Source organism: Nyctereutes procyonoides, unplaced genomic scaffold (assembly GCF_905146905.1).
Source record: "Nyctereutes procyonoides isolate TBG_1078 unplaced genomic scaffold, NYPRO_anot_genome, whole genome shotgun sequence".
NCBI lineage: Eukaryota > Metazoa > Chordata > Mammalia > Carnivora > Canidae > Nyctereutes > Nyctereutes procyonoides.
In genome coordinates, this window is record NW_026575128.1 from 17,395,203 (window position 1) to 17,413,525 (window position 18,323).

At 43.9% G+C, this 18,323-nt stretch overlaps 1 protein-coding gene across 1 annotated transcript; it reads left to right on the forward strand.

Moving 5' to 3' along the window:
• The first annotated feature begins 695 nt into the window (after positions 1-695).
• Positions 696-1,646, forward strand: LOC129520598 (olfactory receptor 4M1). The gene has a single exon (XM_055341702.1). It carries the CDS (start codon positions 696-698, stop codon positions 1,644-1,646), a length of 951 nt encoding a protein of 316 aa, XP_055197677.1.
• Positions 1,647-18,323: the final 16,677 nt, after the last annotated feature.

Here is an 18,323-nt window from a genome sequence, read left to right on the forward strand (position 1 = left end):
CTAAGATGCAAGGCCAGCGGGGTAATGATATTTGGTCACAGCCTGAAAAGTTCTCACGTACAGCCTTGCACTGTGGCATCTCGTGTGTGGCGGCTTGCGTGCTGCCAAGGAGTCTGCTGTGCAGGCTTCGGTGAAGGAGGAAATGTCCCCTCACTCCACTCGAAGCCCCGGCATCTTTTTTAAAGATTAAAATGAAAATACTGCCAGATGAGTGTACCTGCCATTAGACCACAATCACGTGTTTCCAAGTTGGCTAGATTTCTCAACAACAACAGCAAATCTAGAAACAACAGGCTGCTTTTCCTCCCATTCCCCGTGTACAATTTGGTTTCTCTCCTGAGTAGCTGCACACATTGCTTGCTAAGGTAGATATACAGGGACAGGATTAACGCACTGCTGAGTTTCATAAAAAATAGAAATGAATAACATTAATACATCGGGATTTTGGTTTCAGACACGTGCCACGCTTCATATGGTTTCAGTGTTTCTAATTGTCGGGTCACCAGTTACTCTTTCCCTATCTTGGCTTATCAGACCTCAAATGGGACACTCAAAGGTATCCTAATACAGTGTCTTAATGATACAGACCAATCTGCTGATTTCAGCAGCAGTAAAATAAATCTAGATAAATGCTATTTGGAATAATTGTAATTTCTTTATTTTTTATAGCCATGTTCTTTTACACAAGCGGAGAAATGGAACCTGCAAATTACACTAGGGTGACGGAATTTGTTCTCACTGGCTTATCCCAGACTCGAGAGGTACAACTAGTCCTATTTGTTATATTTCTGTCCTTCTATCTGTTCATCCTCCCAGGAAATGTTCTTATTATTTGCACCATCAGGCTGGACCCTCACCTGACCTCACCCATGTATTTCCTGCTGGCTAACCTGGCCTTCCTTGACATTTGGTACTCCTCCATCACGGCCCCTAAAATGCTCGTAGACTTCTTTGTGGAAAGAAAGAGGATTTCTTTCGGTGGGTGCATTGCACAGCTCTTCTTTTTGCACTTCGTTGGGGCCTCCGAGATGTTCCTGCTCACAGTAATGGCCTTTGACCGCTATGCTGCTATCTGCCGCCCTCTCCACTATGCTACTATCATGAATCGACGTCTCTGCTGTATCCTGGTGGCTCTCTCCTGGTTGGGGGGCTTCATTCATTCTATAATACAAGTGGTCCTCATCGTCCGACTTCCCTTCTGCGGGCCCAATGCGTTAGACAGTTACTTCTGTGATATCACGCAGGTCGTCCGCATTGCCTGTGCCAATACCTTCCCCGAGGAGTTGGTGATGATTTTTAGCAGTGGTCTGATCTCTGTAGTATGCTTCATTGCTCTCCTAATGTCCTATGCCTTCCTCCTGGCCATGTTGCGGAAACACTCAGGCTCAGGTGAGAGTACCAGTCGGGCCATGTCCACCTGCTATTCCCACATCACGATTGTGGTGTTCATGTTTGGACCATCTATCTACATTTATGCTCGACCATTTGACTCGTTTTCCCTCGATAAGGTTGTGTCTGTGTTCCATACTGTGATATTCCCTTTACTTAATCCCATTATCTACACCTTGAGAAATAAAGAAGTAAAGACGGCCATGAGGAAGTTGGTCAACAGATATATTTTATGTAGAGAAGTGAAAGATAAGTGACATACTCTACAACCTTTCTGAGGTCATTGTCCTAAAGTAGGAAGCATTTCCAGCAGTAGTAATACCTTCATTACTTCTCTCGTTTGGGTTTTTAAATTCTCACCACACTCTCCCCCTATTTGGTGAAAACACAAAGAAATTAAGATGGAAATAAATATTGGTGACAGAGCCCCAGGTTTTGTCACACCTTAGGAGCAATTTTTATGAATTCACAGCAGAGTTTGGTTACTAAATGAGACCTCCTCTCATTCCAGAGGAAGTTTCCAGCCAAATAGTGGTGTTCATAGCCCGTCTCTACCTTATATCCTCCAGTGTGAAAGCACACTTGGAGGAAAGGGATTCTAGGTTGATGGAATCGATAGACATCTAGTTGTGTGATTTTAAAAAGATTATTATCTCCTTTGCCATTTTTGTGTGTTTTCTGTATTTGCTAATTCTGCTTATGTTAAAATTATGTTAGTAGGATGCTGCTTTTGTTAGTCGTATAATTCAGAGTTCTTTTCCATTACACCATTTTTTTTTTAGTACATGTAAAGAAGAGCTGGATATATTGGCTGTCATGATCCTTTGGTGAATTATTTATTAGATATCCACTGACTATTCCCTGACATTAAGAACTCTATTACTGACTGTGATTCAGAATATAAAAGTTAGAGTAGAATATTTGAGTTCATAAATTTATTTACTTAAATTAGCTTTTCAATTTCAAAACTAAGATTCTATCCATTAAAGAGCTAGAGCATTTCGTATGCTCAGAGCTTTAGTCTTATGTTTTCTTTGATAACATAATGTAATTAGACTTTGAGGGGAATAGATTTCTATCAGCATCAGAAATTAATACGCATAAATGAATTAGGAAAACAATGGTGAAAACTTCGGGTAAACAGGATGGACTGATGGTGAAAAAATTTTATTCTTTTCTTTGGTAATTTTTCTCTCTGATGACCCTCTTTCATCTTCAAAGCTACAATGACTTCTCTTCTAAGAACTCAAATATTCTGATTGAAATTATGATTCCTAAATTTTGAGTTGACTTCTCATTTTCATTTGGAAATGAACAAAACAGTAGACTTCTCTAATATTTTATAAGAGAGCATGAAAATAATCATCTAACATACAAAAGGCTTATATATACACATAATAAAAATGAGTTATGTTTCTAGATTTTAAGTTTCCTTATTGTTCTTTCTCTGCATCTTAGCCAGGCAGACTTCTACTCGTTTTGTCACTTATCCTTCATTTAGCTAGGATTAATGTTTTTTTAGGGAAAAGACTACTGCCTCAGGATGCTCTCCAAGACCATTATACTGCTACTATATATTTGTTGAAAACATTGATGCTCGGAATAAGAACATAGCAGTGTAATGAAGATATTAACAATATCTCAATATTAACAAGATGGACTATACTGTTACATTTGGTAAAAAAAAAAATCTTCATTATCCAAACAAAAATAAAGTTCTGTTTTTTAATTACTAAAACAATATATGTTCATTAAAAATTAAAAATTTATGAATATGTAAGTAGAAAAACTTTACTGGCAATATATTTTCCCCCAGGGATTGGAGTTGTTCATTTTTTTAAAAAGATTTTATTTGTTTATTCATGAGAGTCACAGACAGAGAGAGAGAGGCGGAGACTCAGGCAGAGGGAGAAGCAGCTCCCTGCAGGGAGCCTGATGTGGGACTCGATCCAGGGTCTCCAGGATCACGCCGTGGCCCAAAGGCAGGTGTTCAGCCACCGAGGCACCCAGGCACCCCAGGATTGGAGTTTTTGGGTAACAAGGTTGGTAAAGTCCCATCCATCCAGCTCCATTAGAAGCAGGCCGGTTTGGCTGTCTGCAGCGCCGTAAAATATAATGAACGAACGATGAAGCCCCTGAGGTGCAACAACAGTTCAGACAGGAGGCGGGCAAGGTGGTGGAGGAGGAGGGTCCCTGGGCACCCGCCCCCAGCTTACCTAGATAACTGTCAAATCATCCTGAAACCTACGAAGTCGACCTGAGATCTCCAGGGAGAGCAGCGGCAGCGCCAAGGGACAGGGTCTGCGCTTGCAGCAGGTAGGAAGGTGGAAAAATGAAACAGACCCGCGCGGGGAGGGGCCCAGGGGCCGGAATGGGGGCGGGCACAGGAGAGCGCCCCGAGGGGCGGGGATGCAGAAATCCGCCAGGACCCTCCCGGAGGGAAGGCGCTCCCGAGACCCGCAGGACCGGAGGGGGGCAGCGGGGACTCCAGGGTCGCGGGGTCACGGACCCGGAGGGGCCCGGGGAAAGCACACCCACCCGGGAGCTCGGGAAAGGGCTACAGCGCCCGGGGGTCTCGGGGAGCCAGGGGGCTGCGGGAGGGCTTCGCCCTGCTGCTTGGGGAGCCGCACCCGGAGCGCAATTCCCGCAGCGCAGGCCCCGGAGCCCAGGGCGCAGGGGGACACGGCCTGACCCTGCGCTCCCCGGGACGAGCCGGGTGGGGAGGGCACAGGGCGCGGGGACGCTCCTTCCCAGGCGACCCGAGGGGGAGCGGGGAGGACAGGACGGCGGGGATGCTCCTGCTTCGGGGGATCCTAGATGGAGGCCGGGAGGACACAGGGCAGTGGGGAAGCTCCTGCCCTGGGGGGACTCCAGGGGCAGGGGAAGGACAGGGCGAGGGGGATGCTCTTGCCACGGAGGACCCCAGGGGGAGGGGGGAGGGCACAGGGCGGGGGGAACGCTCCTGCCCCGGGGTACTCCAGGGGGAAGGGGTAGGACAGGGCCGGGGCTATGCTTCTGCCCCGGGGAACCCCAGGGGGAGGGGGGAGGGCACAGGGCGGTGTGGGCGCTCCTGTCCCGGGGGACCCTAGGGGGAGGGGGAGGACAGGACGCAGAGGATGCTCCTGCCATGGGGACCGCAGGGGGAGGGGGGAGGACAGGACGGTGGGGATGCTACTGCCCCGTGGGACCCCAGGGGAAGGGGAAGAACACAGGACGGTGGGGAGGCTCCTGCCCCGGGGGACCCCAGGGGAGGGGGGACAATAGGACAGTGAGGACGCTCCTGCACCCAGTGACTCCAAACTGTGCAGGTCAGCGCCCTGCCCCAGGAGCAGCTAGGCCAGTGCGGACTGGGAGCTCTGGGTGATACTAGGGGAGTGACTCCAGGGCTGGAGAGCTGGCCGCTGCCAGTGGTGTTGTCCCTCCTGGTCTCACCTTGTGCCTGGGACAGAGCGGGGCTGCCAAGGAGCAGGGCCTCAGGGGGTAAAGAGCTCCCACTGAGCCATGCACCTGACAGGGTGTGGGGCATCTCCCCAGGTGCACACACCTGAGAATCAGCACAGCAGCCCCTCCCCCAGAAGACCAGCTGGAAAGACAGGGAAGAGCAAGTCCTTGACCCAACAGCGCTGAAAAGCGCCAGGGGAAGTCGAGGGATTTACAGTATAAAGAAACAGAGGGTACCCCTCCTTTTTGTTTTTTTTTTCCTGTACAACACGTTTTTATATCAGGCTGTAAATTTCCGATTTTTTCCCCTTTCCCCCTTAGTTACAGTATTTTACCACCTCTTCATTTTTAAGACTCTTCCTTTTTGACTTTCATATTTCTACAATTATAGGTCCTAGATATATTTTCCCCTTCCAGATTCCCTTCAACATATTCAACTTAATTTGGGGAGATATACAAGATATTGATTTGTTTTGTTTTGTTTTGTGTGTTTCGTTTTCTCTGCCTCATATTGTTCTACAATGGCAGAAGTTAATACCTTCTAAATCATGACCAGTTTGCACGCAGAACCAAGTGGAACACTGTGCTGGTTCATTCTGTGAGATTCCTCATGGCCATTCTGCCCCACCCTTTTATCTCGCTTATGTTTTGGTGTTCAATGGCTGGGCCCTCTACAAGTATTTCTGGTTTGTATAAATTTGGGACGGAGCATCTTCTAACATACAGAAGTTAATATACTCAGAAACAAGAGGATCACCCTCTAGAACCTCTCAGGTAGACTACATTCTCCCTCCATTACAACCTCTTCACCACCTTCTCCCAGTCCCCGTTTTTTTTTTTTTTTTTTATAAAATCTTTTTTTTTTAATCTTTTTTTTTTTTAATTTTTATTTATTTATGATAGTCACAGAGAGAGAGAGAGAGAGAGGCCGAGACACAGGCAGAGGGAGAAGCAGGCTCCATGCACCGGGAGCCCGACGTGGGATTCGATCCCAGGTCTCCAGGATCGCGCCCTGGGCCAAAGGCAGGCGCCAAACCGCTGCGCCACCCAGGGATCCCCCAGTCCCCGTTTTTTTCTACTTCTTCTTTTTTTCTTTTTTCTTTTTCTTTCCGTTCTAGTTTTTCTCATCTTCTTTAGGATTCCTGGCCTTTTATTTCTTACTACTTTGTTTTAAAATTTGTTTTTCACTTTAGTGGTCCTTTTGTTTTATTTCGTTCTGATCTTTGTTTCCAATATCTGGTCTCTGACTTCATCAGAATCATCTAAGGTAAAATTTACTTAGGTTGCGGTTGATATTCTTGACTCAGCCTGCTCATACAGCCACTCCGCACTGAGCAAAATGACTAGAAAGAAGAACTCACTGCAAAAGAAAGAATCAGAAACAGTCCTCTCTGACACAGAGTTACAGAATTGGGATTACAATTCAATGCAGAAAGCCAATTCAGAAGCACAATCATAAAACTACTGGTGGCTCTGGAAAAAAGCATAAAGGATTTGAGAGACTTCAAACTGCAGCATTTAGACCTAATCAGACTGAAATTAAAATTCAATTAAATGAGATGCAATACAAACTGGAGGTCCTGATGACAGGGTTAATGAGTTAGAAGAACAAGTGAGTGACATAGAAGACAAGTAGATGGCAAGGAAGGAAGCTGAGGAAAAAAGAGAAAAACCATTAACAGACCATGAGGAAAGGTTAAGGGAAATAAATCACAGCTTCAGAAGGAAAAAAAATCTACATTTAATTGGGTTCCAAAGGATGCCGAGACGGACAGAGGACCAGAAAGCATATTTGAAAACATAATAGCTGAGACCTTCCCTAATTTGGGGAGGGAAACAGGCTTTCAGATCCAGGAGACTGGGAAGTCCCCCCTAAAATCAATAAAAACCATTCAACACCTCAATATTTAATAGTGAAACTTGCAAATTCCAGAGATAAAAAGAAAATCCTTAAAGCAAGGAGAGACAAGAGAGTCTTTACTTATATAGGGAGAAATAACAGATTAAGAGCAGACCTCTCCACAGAGATCTGGCAGGCCAGAAAGGGCTGCAGGATATATTCAGGGTCCTAAATGAGAAGAACATGCAGCTAAGAATACTCTTTCCAGCAAGGCTCTCATTCAGAGTAGAAGGAGAGAGAAAGGGCTTCCAAGATAGGCAGAACCTGAAAGAATATGTGACCATGAAACCTGCAAGGAATATTAAGGGGGACCCTGTAAAGAAAGAGGAAATTGAAACAAACAATCCACAAAAACAGGGACTTAATACGTATTATGATGACGCTACATTCATATCTTTCAATAGTAACTCTGAACATGAATGGGCTTCCTGATCCTATCAAAAGGCATAGGGTTTCAGACTGGATAAAAAAGCAAGACCCACCTAATTGCTGTCTACAAATGACTCATTTTAGACATAAGGACACCTACAGCATGAAAATAAAAGGTTGGAGAACCATTTACTATTCAAATGGTCCTCATAAGAAAGCAGGGGTATCCATCCTCATATCAGATAAATTAAATTTATCCCAAAGATTGTAGTAAGAGATGAAGAGGGGCAGTATATCATACTGAAAGGATCTATCCAACAAGAGGAACTAACAATCATGAATTTTATGCCCCTAATGCGGGAGCTGCCAGGTATATCCATTAAATAATAACCAAAGTAACGACATATTAGATAATACACTAATACTGGGAGACTTCAACATGGCACTTTCTGTGAATGACAGATTTTCTAAGCACAACATCTCTGACAAACAAGAGCTTTAAATGATACACTGGACCAGATGGAATTTTACATCCAAACCAACCGAATAGACATTCTTCTCAAGTGCACATGGAACTTTCTCCAGAATAGATCACATACTCGGTCACAAATTAGGCCTTAACTGATACCAAAATATTAGGATTGTCCCCTGCATATCTTCAGGCCATAATGCTTTGAAAGTAGAACTCAATCGCAAGAAGAAATTTGGAAGAAACTCAAACACGTGGAGGTGAAAGAGCATCCTGCTAAAAGATGAAAGGGTCAACCAGGAAATTAGAGAAGAATTAAAAAGATTCATGGAAACTAATGAGAATGAAGATACAACCATTCAGAATCTTTGGGATATGGCAAAAGCAGTACTGAGAGGGAAATAAATCGTAATACAAGCATCCCTCAAAAAAATGGAGAAAGCTCAAATACACAAGCTAACCTTGCACCTAAAGGAACTGGAGAAAGAACAGCAAATAAAAACTACACCCAGCAGAAGAAGAGAGTTAATAAATATTCGAGCAGAACTCAGTGAGATAGAGACCAGAAGAACTGTGGACCAGATCAACAAAACCAGGAGTTGGTTCTTTGAAAGAATTAATAAGACAGATAAACCATTAGCCAGCCTGATTAAAAACAAAAGAGAAAAGACTCTAATTAATAAAATCATGAACGAAACAGGAGTGATCACATCCAATACCAAGGAAACACAAATGATTTTAAAAACATAATATGGGCAACTATACACCAATCAATTAGGCAATCTAAAGAAATGGACACATTTCTGGAAAATCACAAAATACCAAAACAGGAACAAGAAGAAATAGAAAACCTAAAGAGGCCTATAACCAGGGAGGAAATTGAAGCAGTCATCCAAAACCTCCCAAGACACAAAAGTCCAGGGCCAGATGGCTTCCCAGGGAAATTCTATCAAACGTCTAAAGAAGAAACAATACCTATTCTACTAAAGCTGTTCTGAAGGATAGAAAGGGATGGGATATTTCCAAACTTATTCTATGAGGCCAGCATCACTTTCATTCCAAAACCAGAAGACCCATTCCAAAAACAAAGCCCCCACCTGATAAGAGAATTATAGACCAATATCCCTGATAAGACAGATGCAAAAATTTTCAACAAGGCACTAGCCAATAAGATCCGACAATACATTAAGAAGACTCTTCACCATGACCAAGTGTCATTTATCCCCAGAATGCAAGGCATCTTCAACACTTGTAAAGCAATCAATGTGATTGATCATATCAGTAAGAGAAAAAACAAGAACCATATAATTCTCTCAATAGATGCAGAGAAAGCATTTGACAAAATACAGCATGTATTCCTGATCAAGACTCTTCACACTGTTGGGATAGAGGGAACATTCCTCAGCATCCTAAAAGCCATCTATTATAAGCCCACAGCAAATATCATACAATGGGGGAATACTGAGAGCCTTTCTCCTAAGATGAGGAACAAGACAGGGATGGCCACTCTCACTACTGCTATTCAACATAGGACTAGAAGTCCTCAGCCTCAGCAATCAGACAACAAAATGAAATAAAAGGCATTCAAATTGGTAAAGAGAAGTCAAACTCTCCCTTTTTGCAGATGACATAATACTGTACATAGAAAATCCAAAAAACTCCATGCCAAGACTGCTATAACTCATACAGCAATTCGGCAGCATGGCAGGCTACAAAATCAATACCCAGAAATCAGTGGCATTTCTATACACTGACAATGAAACTGAAGAAAGAGAAATTAAGGAGTCAATCCCATTTACAATTGCACCCCAAAGCATCAGATACCTAGGAATAAACCTTACCAATGAGGTAAAGGATCTATACCCTAAAAACTACAGAACACTTCTGAAAGAAATTGAGGAAGACACAATGAGATGGAAAAATATTCCATGCTCATGGATTGGAAGAATTAATATTGTGAAAATGTCAATGCAACGCAGATAATTTACACATTTAATGCAATCCCCATCAAAATACCATGGACTTTCTTCAGGGAGTTGGAACAAATCATCTCAACATTTGTGTAGAATTAGAAAAGATCCTAAATAGCCTGGGGAATATTAAAAAAGAAAAGCAGAGCCCGGGGCATCATAATGCCGGATTTCAGGTTGTACTACAAAGCTGTGGTCATCAAGACAGTGTGGTCCTGGCAAAAAACAGACACATAGATCAATGGAACAGAAAAGAGAATCCAGAAGTGGACCCTCAACTCATGGTCAACTAATATTCGACAAAACAGGAAAGACAATCCAGTGGAAAAAGGACAGTCTCTTCATAAATGGTGCTGGGAACATTGACACATGCAGAATAATGAAACTACACCATTCTCTTAAACCAGACACAAAGATACATTCAAAATGAATGAAAAATCTAAATGTGAGACATGAATCCATCAAAATCCTGGAGGAGAACACAGGCAACAGCCTTTTGAACTTGGCCACAGCATCTTCTTGCAGGATACATCTATGAAGTCAAGGGAAACAAAAGCAAAAATGAACTATTGGGACTTAATCAGGATAAAAGTTTCTGCACAGCAAAAGAAACAGTCAACAAAACTAAAAGACAACCTACAGAATGGGAGAAGATATTTGCAAATGACACATCAGATAAAGGGGTAGTATCCAATACCTATAAAGAACTTATTAAACCCATCACCCGAGAAACAAACAATCCAATCATGAAATGGGCAAAAGTCATGAACAGAAATTACACATAGGAAGACACAGACATGGCCAACAAGCACATGAGAAAATGCTACGCATCGCTGGCCATCAGGAAAATACACATCAAAACCACAATGAGATCCCACCTCACCCCAGTGAGAATGAGGAAAATTAACAAGGCAGGAAATATCAAATGTTGGAGAGGATGTGGAGAAAGGGGAACCCTCTTGCACTGTTGGTGGGAATGTGACCTGGTGCAGCCACTCTGGAAAACTGTGTGGAGGTTCCTCAAATAGTTAAAAATAGATCTGCCCTATGACCCTGCAATTGCACTGCTGGGGATTTACCCCAAAGATACGGATGCAATGAAGCACTGGTACACCTGCACCCTGATGTTTACAGCAGCAATGTCCACAATAGCCAAACCTTGGAAGGAGCACCGGTGTCCATCAAAAGATGATGGATGGAGAAGCTGTGGTCTATGTATACAGTGGGATATTCCTCAGCCATTAGTAATGACAATACCCACCATTTGCTTCAACTGCATGGAATTGGAGGGTATTATGCCGACTGAAGCAAGTCCATCGGTGAAGGACAAACATATGGTGTCATCCATTTGGGGAATATAAAAGTAGTGAAAGTGATTAATGGGGAAAGGAGAGAAAATGAGTGGGAAATATCAGTGAGGATGACAGAACAAGGGAGGCTCTTAACTCTGGGAAACAAACACAGGGTGTTGTAAAGGACAGGGAGTAGGGGTAAGTGGGTTGCAAAATTGTAATCATCAAGACAGGATGGTACTGGCACAAAAAGAGACACATAGATCAATGGGACAAAATAGAGAACCCAGAAATGGGCCGTCAACTCTATGTTCAACTAATCTTTCAAAAAGGAGGAAAGAGTATCCAATGGAAAAAAGACAGTCTCTTCAACAAATGGTATTCAGAAAATTGGTCAGCCACGTGCAGAAGAATTAAACTGAAGAATTTCCTCACACTATAAACAAAAATGGGCTCAAGATGGACGAAAGACCTAAATATGAGATAGGGATCCATCCAAATCTTAAGGTAGAACAGAGATAGCAACCTTTGTGACCTCGGCCACAGCAATTTCTTGCTAGACACGTCTCCAAAGGCAAGAAAAACAAAGGCAAAAATGAACTATTGCACTTCATCACGATATAAAGCTTGCATAGCAAAGGAAACAGTGGACAAAACCCAAAAGCAACCTACATAACGGGAGAAGATATTTGCAAATGTCTTATCTGATAAAGGACTACTCTCCAAAATGTGTAACTGGGTGTTGGGCATTAAGGAGGGCATATGATGTGATGAGCACTGCGTGTTATACTGTATATTGGAAAATTGAATTTAAATTTTAAGAACTTATCAAACTCAACACCCAAAAAAACAAAAAATCCAGCCAAGAAATAGAAGAACAAGGTAGAAGACAAGAACAGACATTTCTCAAAGGAAGGCATACAAACGGCCAACAGACACATGAACAAATGTTCCACACCATTTGGCATCAGGGAAACAGAAATCAAAACCACAATGAGATACCACCTCACACTGGTCACAATGGTTAAAATTCACAACTGAGGAAACAACAGATGTTGGTGAGGCTGCAGAGAAAGACGAACCCTCTCATACTGTTGGTGGGAAATCAAACTAGTGCAGCCACTGTGGAAAACAGTAAAGGGGTTCCTCAAAAACTTAAAAATACAGCTATCCTACAAGCCAGCAATCGTGCTATTAAGTATTTACCCCAAAGATACAAACATAGTGATCTCAAGGGACACCTGCACCCCAGTGTTTATAGCAGCAGTGTCCACAAGAGCCAAACTATGGAAAGAGCTCAGATGTCCATTGACAGATGAGTGGATAGAGAAGATATGGTGTGTGTGTGTGTGTGTGTAATGGAATAATGATCAAAAAATGAAATCTTGCCTTTTGCAAAGAGGTAGGTGGAAATAGAGGGAATTATACTAAGCAAAATAATCAATCAGAGAAAGGCAATTATCATATGATCTCACTCTTAGGTGAAATTTAAGAAACAAAACAGAGGATCATAGGGGAAGGGAAGAAACAATAAAAAGAAGACAAAATCAGAGATGGGGACAAACCATAAGAGACTCCTAAGAATAGGAAACAAACTGAAGGCTGCTGAAGGGGAGGGGGGATAGGGGATGGGATAAATGGGTGATGAACATTGAAGAGTGCATGGGATGCAATGAGGACTGGGTCTTATATAAGACTGATGAGGAGGGAGGGGCAAGATGGCGGAAGAGCAGGGTCCCCAAATCGCCTGTCCCCACCAAATTACCTAGATAACCTTCAAACCATCCTGAAAATCTACGAATTCGGCCTGAGATGTAAAGAGAGACCAGCTGGAACGCTGCAGTGAGAAGAGTCCGCGCTTCTATCCAGGTAGGAAGACGGGGAAAAAGAAATAAAGGAACAAAAGGCCTCCGAGGGGGAGGGGCCCCGCGAGGAGCCGGGCTGAGGCCCGGGCGAGTGTCCCCAGGACAGGAGAGCCCCGTCCCGGAGGAGCAGGAGCTGCACCAACCTTCCCGGGCGGAAAGGGGCTCGCAGGGAGTTGGAGCAGGACCCAGGAGAGCGGGGATGCCCTCGGGCTCCCGGGGACACTAACAGACACCTGCGCCCCGGGAGAGTGCGCCGAGCTCCCTAAGGGCTGCAGCGCGCACGGCGGGGCGGAGCAGCTCGGAGGGGCTCGGGCGGCGGCTCCGCGGAGGGGGCTGCGGGGCGGGAGCGCGAATCCACCAGCGCAGGCCCCGGAGCACAGGGCGCCGGGACACAGCCCAGGATCCGGCCTCCCCCGGGACAGGCAGAGGCCGGGAGGGCCCAGGACAGCGAGGACGCTCCTGCCCCGAGCTGGGCAGATCAGCGGCCCCGCCCCGGAGAACCGAGAGCCCGAGCCCCTAGTTCCTGCGGGGGCTGAATCCAGGCTTCCAGAGTTGCCATAGCCACTGCTACTGTTCCTCCTGGGGCCCCACGGGGTAAACAACCCCCGCTGAGCCCTGCACCAGGCAGGGGCAGAGCAGCTCCCCCAAGTGCGAACACCTGAAAATCAGCACAGCAGGCCCCTCCCCCAGAAGACCAGCTGGACGGACCAGTGATACTCCCCCGTGTTCCAATACAACTTGTTTTTGGCCACTCTGCACTGAGCAAAATGACTAGAAGGAAAACCTCACCTCAAAAGAAAGAATCAGAAACAGCCCTCTCTCCCACAGAGTTACAAAATCTGGATTACACTTCAATGTCAGAAAGCCAATTCAGAAGCACTATTCTACAGCTACTGGTGGCTCTAGAAAAAAGCATTAAGGACTCACGAGACTTCATGACTGCAGAATTTAGATCCAATCAGGCAGAAATTAAAAATCAATTGAATGAGATGCAATCCAAACTAGAAGTCCTAACGACGAGGGTTAACGAGGTGGAAGAACGAGTGAGTGACATAGAAGACAAGTTAATGGCAAAGAGGGAAACTGAGGAAAAAAGAGACAATCAATTAAGGGACCACGAAGACAGATTAAGGCAAATAAATGACAGTCTGAGGAAGAAAAACCTACGTTTAATTGGGGTTCCCGAGGGCGCCGAAAGGGACAGAGGGCCAGAATATGTATTTGAACAAATCCTAGCTGAAAACTTTCCCAATCTGGGAAGGGAAACAGGCATTCAGATCCAGGAAATAGAGAGATCCCCCCCTAAAATCAATAAAAACCGTTCAACACCTCGACATCTAATAGTGAAGCTTGCAAATTCCAAAGATAAAGAGAAGATCCTTAAAGCAGCAAGAGACAAGAAGTCCCTGACTTTCATGGGGAGGAATATTAGGGTAACAGCAGACCTCTCCACAGAGACCTGGCAGGCCAGAAAGGGCTGGCAGGATATATTCAGGGTCCTAAATGAGAAGAACATGCAACCAAGAATACTTTATCCAGCAAGGCTCTCATTCAAAATGGAAGGAGAGATAAAGAGCTTCCAAGACAGGCAGGAACTGAAAGAATATGTGACCTCCAAACCAGCTCTGCAAGAAATTTTAAGGGGGACTCTTAAAACTCCCCTTTAAGAAGAAGTTCAAGTAACTCTGAACGTGAATGGACTTAATGACCCCATCAAAAGGCGCAGAGTATCAGACTGGATAAAAAAACATGACCCATCTATTTGCTGTCTACAAGAGACTCATTTTAGACAGAAGGACACCTACAACCTGAAAATAAAAGGTTGGAGAACCATTTACCATTCAAATGGTTCTCAAAATATACCCTAAAAACTACAGAACACTTCTGAAAGAAATTGAGGAAGACACAAAGAGATGGAAAAATATTCCATGCTCATGGATTGGCAGAATTAATATTGTGAAAATGTCAATGTTACCCAGGGCAATTTACACGTATAATGCAATCCCTATCAAAATACCATGGACTTTCTTCAGAGACTTAGAACAAATTATTTTAAGATTTGTGTGGAATCAGAAAAGACCCCAAACAGCCAGGGGAATTTTAAAAAAAGAAAACCATATCTGGGGGCATCACAATGCCAGATTTCAGGTTGTAACTTTCATCAAGACAGTGTGGTACTGGCACAAAAACAGACACATAGATCAATGGAACAGAACAGAGAACCCAGAAGTGGACCCTGAACTTTATGCTCAACTAATATACGATAAAGGAGGAAAGACGATCCACTGGAAGAAAGACAGTCTCTTCAATAAATGGTGCTGGGAAAATTGGACATCCACATGCAGAAGAATGAAACTGGACCACTCTCTTGCACCATACACAAAGATAAACTCAAAATAGATGAAAGATCTAAATGTGAGACAAGATTCCATCAAAATCCCAGAGGAGAACTCAGGCAACACCCTTTTTGAACTTGGCCACAGTAACCGGAGAAGGACAAACAGTGTATGTTCTCATTCATTTGGGGAATATGAATAATAGTGAAAGGGAATATAAGGGAAGGGAGAAGAAATGTGTGAGAAATATCAGAAAGGGAGACAGAACATAAAGACTTCTAACTCTGGGAAATGAACTAGGGGTGGTGGAGGGGGAGGAGGGTGGGGGGTGGGGGTGAATGGGTGATGGGCACTGAGGGGTACACTTGACGGGATGAGCACTGGGTGTTATTCTGTATGTTGGTAAATTGAACACCAATAAAAATTAATTTATAAAAAAAAAAAAAAAAGATGATAATTTTCACTAACTGCAGGAAGCAATTCCCAGACTTAAATTCTACAGGTTTTTTTACTTTAGATTAAATGTTTAATTTTTTTTTTGAATTTAATTTTTTTAAAAAGAAAATAAAGTTAGATATATGAGTCAAAATTACACCCTAAAAAAAAATTACAAGCCTAGGTAGAGTAAGATTGTTTCCCAAAATATTGTGCGTGATTGGTGTATGGACTGTCCTAACTAAAGGGCTGAAATCTATGAAAGGTGGACAATATCATCGCCCTACCCGCCTTGGCTGGTTGTGTCAGACTTTTGCACCTGTTTAGAATCCAAGTAATGCAAATGATGAGGAGTGTCTGTCTCTCCCCAGTTTTCTTCAGATAATTCATTTCTGACAACCACATTTTTAAAATATATAACTATATGTTTCAGTCTCACCATAATATTTCAGTATCTGGCTCGGTGTTTTAGGAACCAATTGAGTTATGGTTCTAGTTAAGATGTGAAATTAGTGGAAAAAAAGTGAAGGCTAGAGTCACTAGCCTTCTAAATCTAAATATAAATCTAAAAATAAAAATCTAAAAATAAATCTAAAAACAAAATCTAAAAATAAAAATATCTAGAATGACTTCCAAGTTAACCTTGCTTGGGTCTTTTTGAGGAAATAATGTAACGTTGGGATATTCTGTATTTTCTCTTTGAAACTTGACTATACAGAAACCGTCCATAAAATACAGGGTAGAGTGTATTTAAAAGAAAATACAAAACATTATGTATATGACATAAATTTTTGAGGTGGGAAAAATGTTGACTTTCTTTCAGTTTACTTTATCAACTTTTTAATGGATCAATTTTAACAACATAAATGCTTTACTTCCAAAACTGTTTACAACGCTATGAATTGGTCTGGGAAAATTTTTTTTAAGATTTTATTTATTTATTTATTCATTCATGAGAGACACACAGAGAGAGGCAGAGACACAGGCAGAGAGAAGACACCCTGTGGGGAGCCAGATGGGGGACTCGATCCCAGGACCCCAGGACCACGCCCTGAACCAAAGGCAGATGCTCAACCACTGAGGCACCCAGGCCCCCAGTCTGAGAAATTTTATAAGAGATTTTTCTCTACATGCTTACTGAAGAAGTTTTGGAATACAAGTGAGGTCCGGAGCTAATGACAAAGAAAGAATTCTTGGGATGCCTTTGGGTCAAAATGGTGGTTTTACTAAAGCCTGGGGACAGAAACCAAGGGCAGGCAGAGCGGCTGCCCTGGGCTTGCAAGGAGTGGCTGACTACATAGTGGCCAGTGGGGGAAGTAAGGAAAAGGGAGATTTCAGAAGGATTTTCATATGCTAAGGAGGACCTACAAGATACTGGAGACCTAGCCATTTGTCAGTTAAAGAGCACTTTTCCCTCTAGCAGGATATTAACATTAAGACAATTGGAAACTTCCTAAAGAATGCTGTACAGATTCCACCCCGGGTGGGGGTCATCTGTGGGATATCACCCTGTGCTTTGTCGTCAGCTAGCCCTGTTCCCTCATCACTCTCTATCTCCAAATAATTTTTTTTAACAAATTAATTTTTATTGGTGTCCAATTTACCAACATACAGAATAACACCCAGTGCTCATCCCGTCAAGTGTCCCCCTCCGTGCCCGTCACCCATTCACCCCCACCCCCCCGCCCTCCTCCCCTTCCACCACCCCTAGTTCATTTCCCAGAGTTAGAAGTCTTTATGTTCTGTCTCCCTTTCTGATATTTCCCACACATTTCTTCTCCCTTCCCTTATATTCCCCTTCACTATTATTCATATTCCCCAAATGAATGAGAACAAATTACCTAGATAACCTTCAAATCATCCTGAAAATCTACGAATTCGGCCTGAGATCTATCTCCAAATAATTATCTATTTTAAGAATTTCACTTCAGGGGAACCTGGCTGGCTCAGTTGGTAGGTCACACGAATCTTGATCTTGGGTTGTGAGATCCAGCCTCACTCTGGGGTAGAGATTACTTAAAAGATAATAAAATAAAATAAAATCTTTTTTTTTTTTAAAGGACAAAAAATCCTTAGACTCCATTACAAGCTGTTGTATTTATGTGATGAATCATTAAATTTTACTCCTGAACCCAATATTGCACTGTATGTTAATGACCTAGAATTAAATCTAAAAAATGAATAAATAAATGAATGACTAAATTAATAAATAAATTCCCAGATCTCCTGAATTTCTGCAGCAAACCTGACAGCGTAGAAAGAGCAAGCTCTGGCCCTCAGGCCCCATCCACCTCTTCCCTTGGGTCTAACCCAGCTCTGACCCCGGAGAGGTGGCACAGAGGGAGCACACAGAGAGGGTGTCCTGGGGGTGACAGGTATGAGGGCCCGTTCTTGGTGGAGCAGGTGGCGGATGACTGCTCAGGCCCCGCTGGGGGCAGGTGAGGTCAGCGTCCCGTCTCCCCCTGATGACGTGTCCTTGGGCTTCAGCAGCTGGCGGGCAAGGCCCAAGGCGGCTGCGACAAGATGGACGCCCGCCGCCATGTTGTTGGGCCTCCCGATGCCCCTCGGTCCTGCCCGCCCAGCACAATCCAAATGATTCCCAAGACACTTAATTTTGCTAAGAAAGAGGAACGTTAGAGAAAGGGATGTTGCAGCCCACGGATGTAGAGAGCGGGAGCTTCCAGTCCCTGCAGGTGCCTGCTGACCCCACTGCCCTCCTGCCCCGTCGCCCCCGCCTCCGGCCTGGTCCTCGGGACGCTGCTGTGGCGGAGGGCCTCGTGCAGATGCCCTGGACTGAGGGGGGCGCGGCCTTGCCAGGGATGCTACTCCCCACGCTCACCCTAGGAAGAGCCAGTCA

Coding starts and splice junctions, on each gene's coding strand:
- LOC129520598 (XM_055341702.1), top strand. CDS start 696: ATGGAACCTGCAAATTACACTAGGGTGACGGAATTTGTTCTCACTGGC.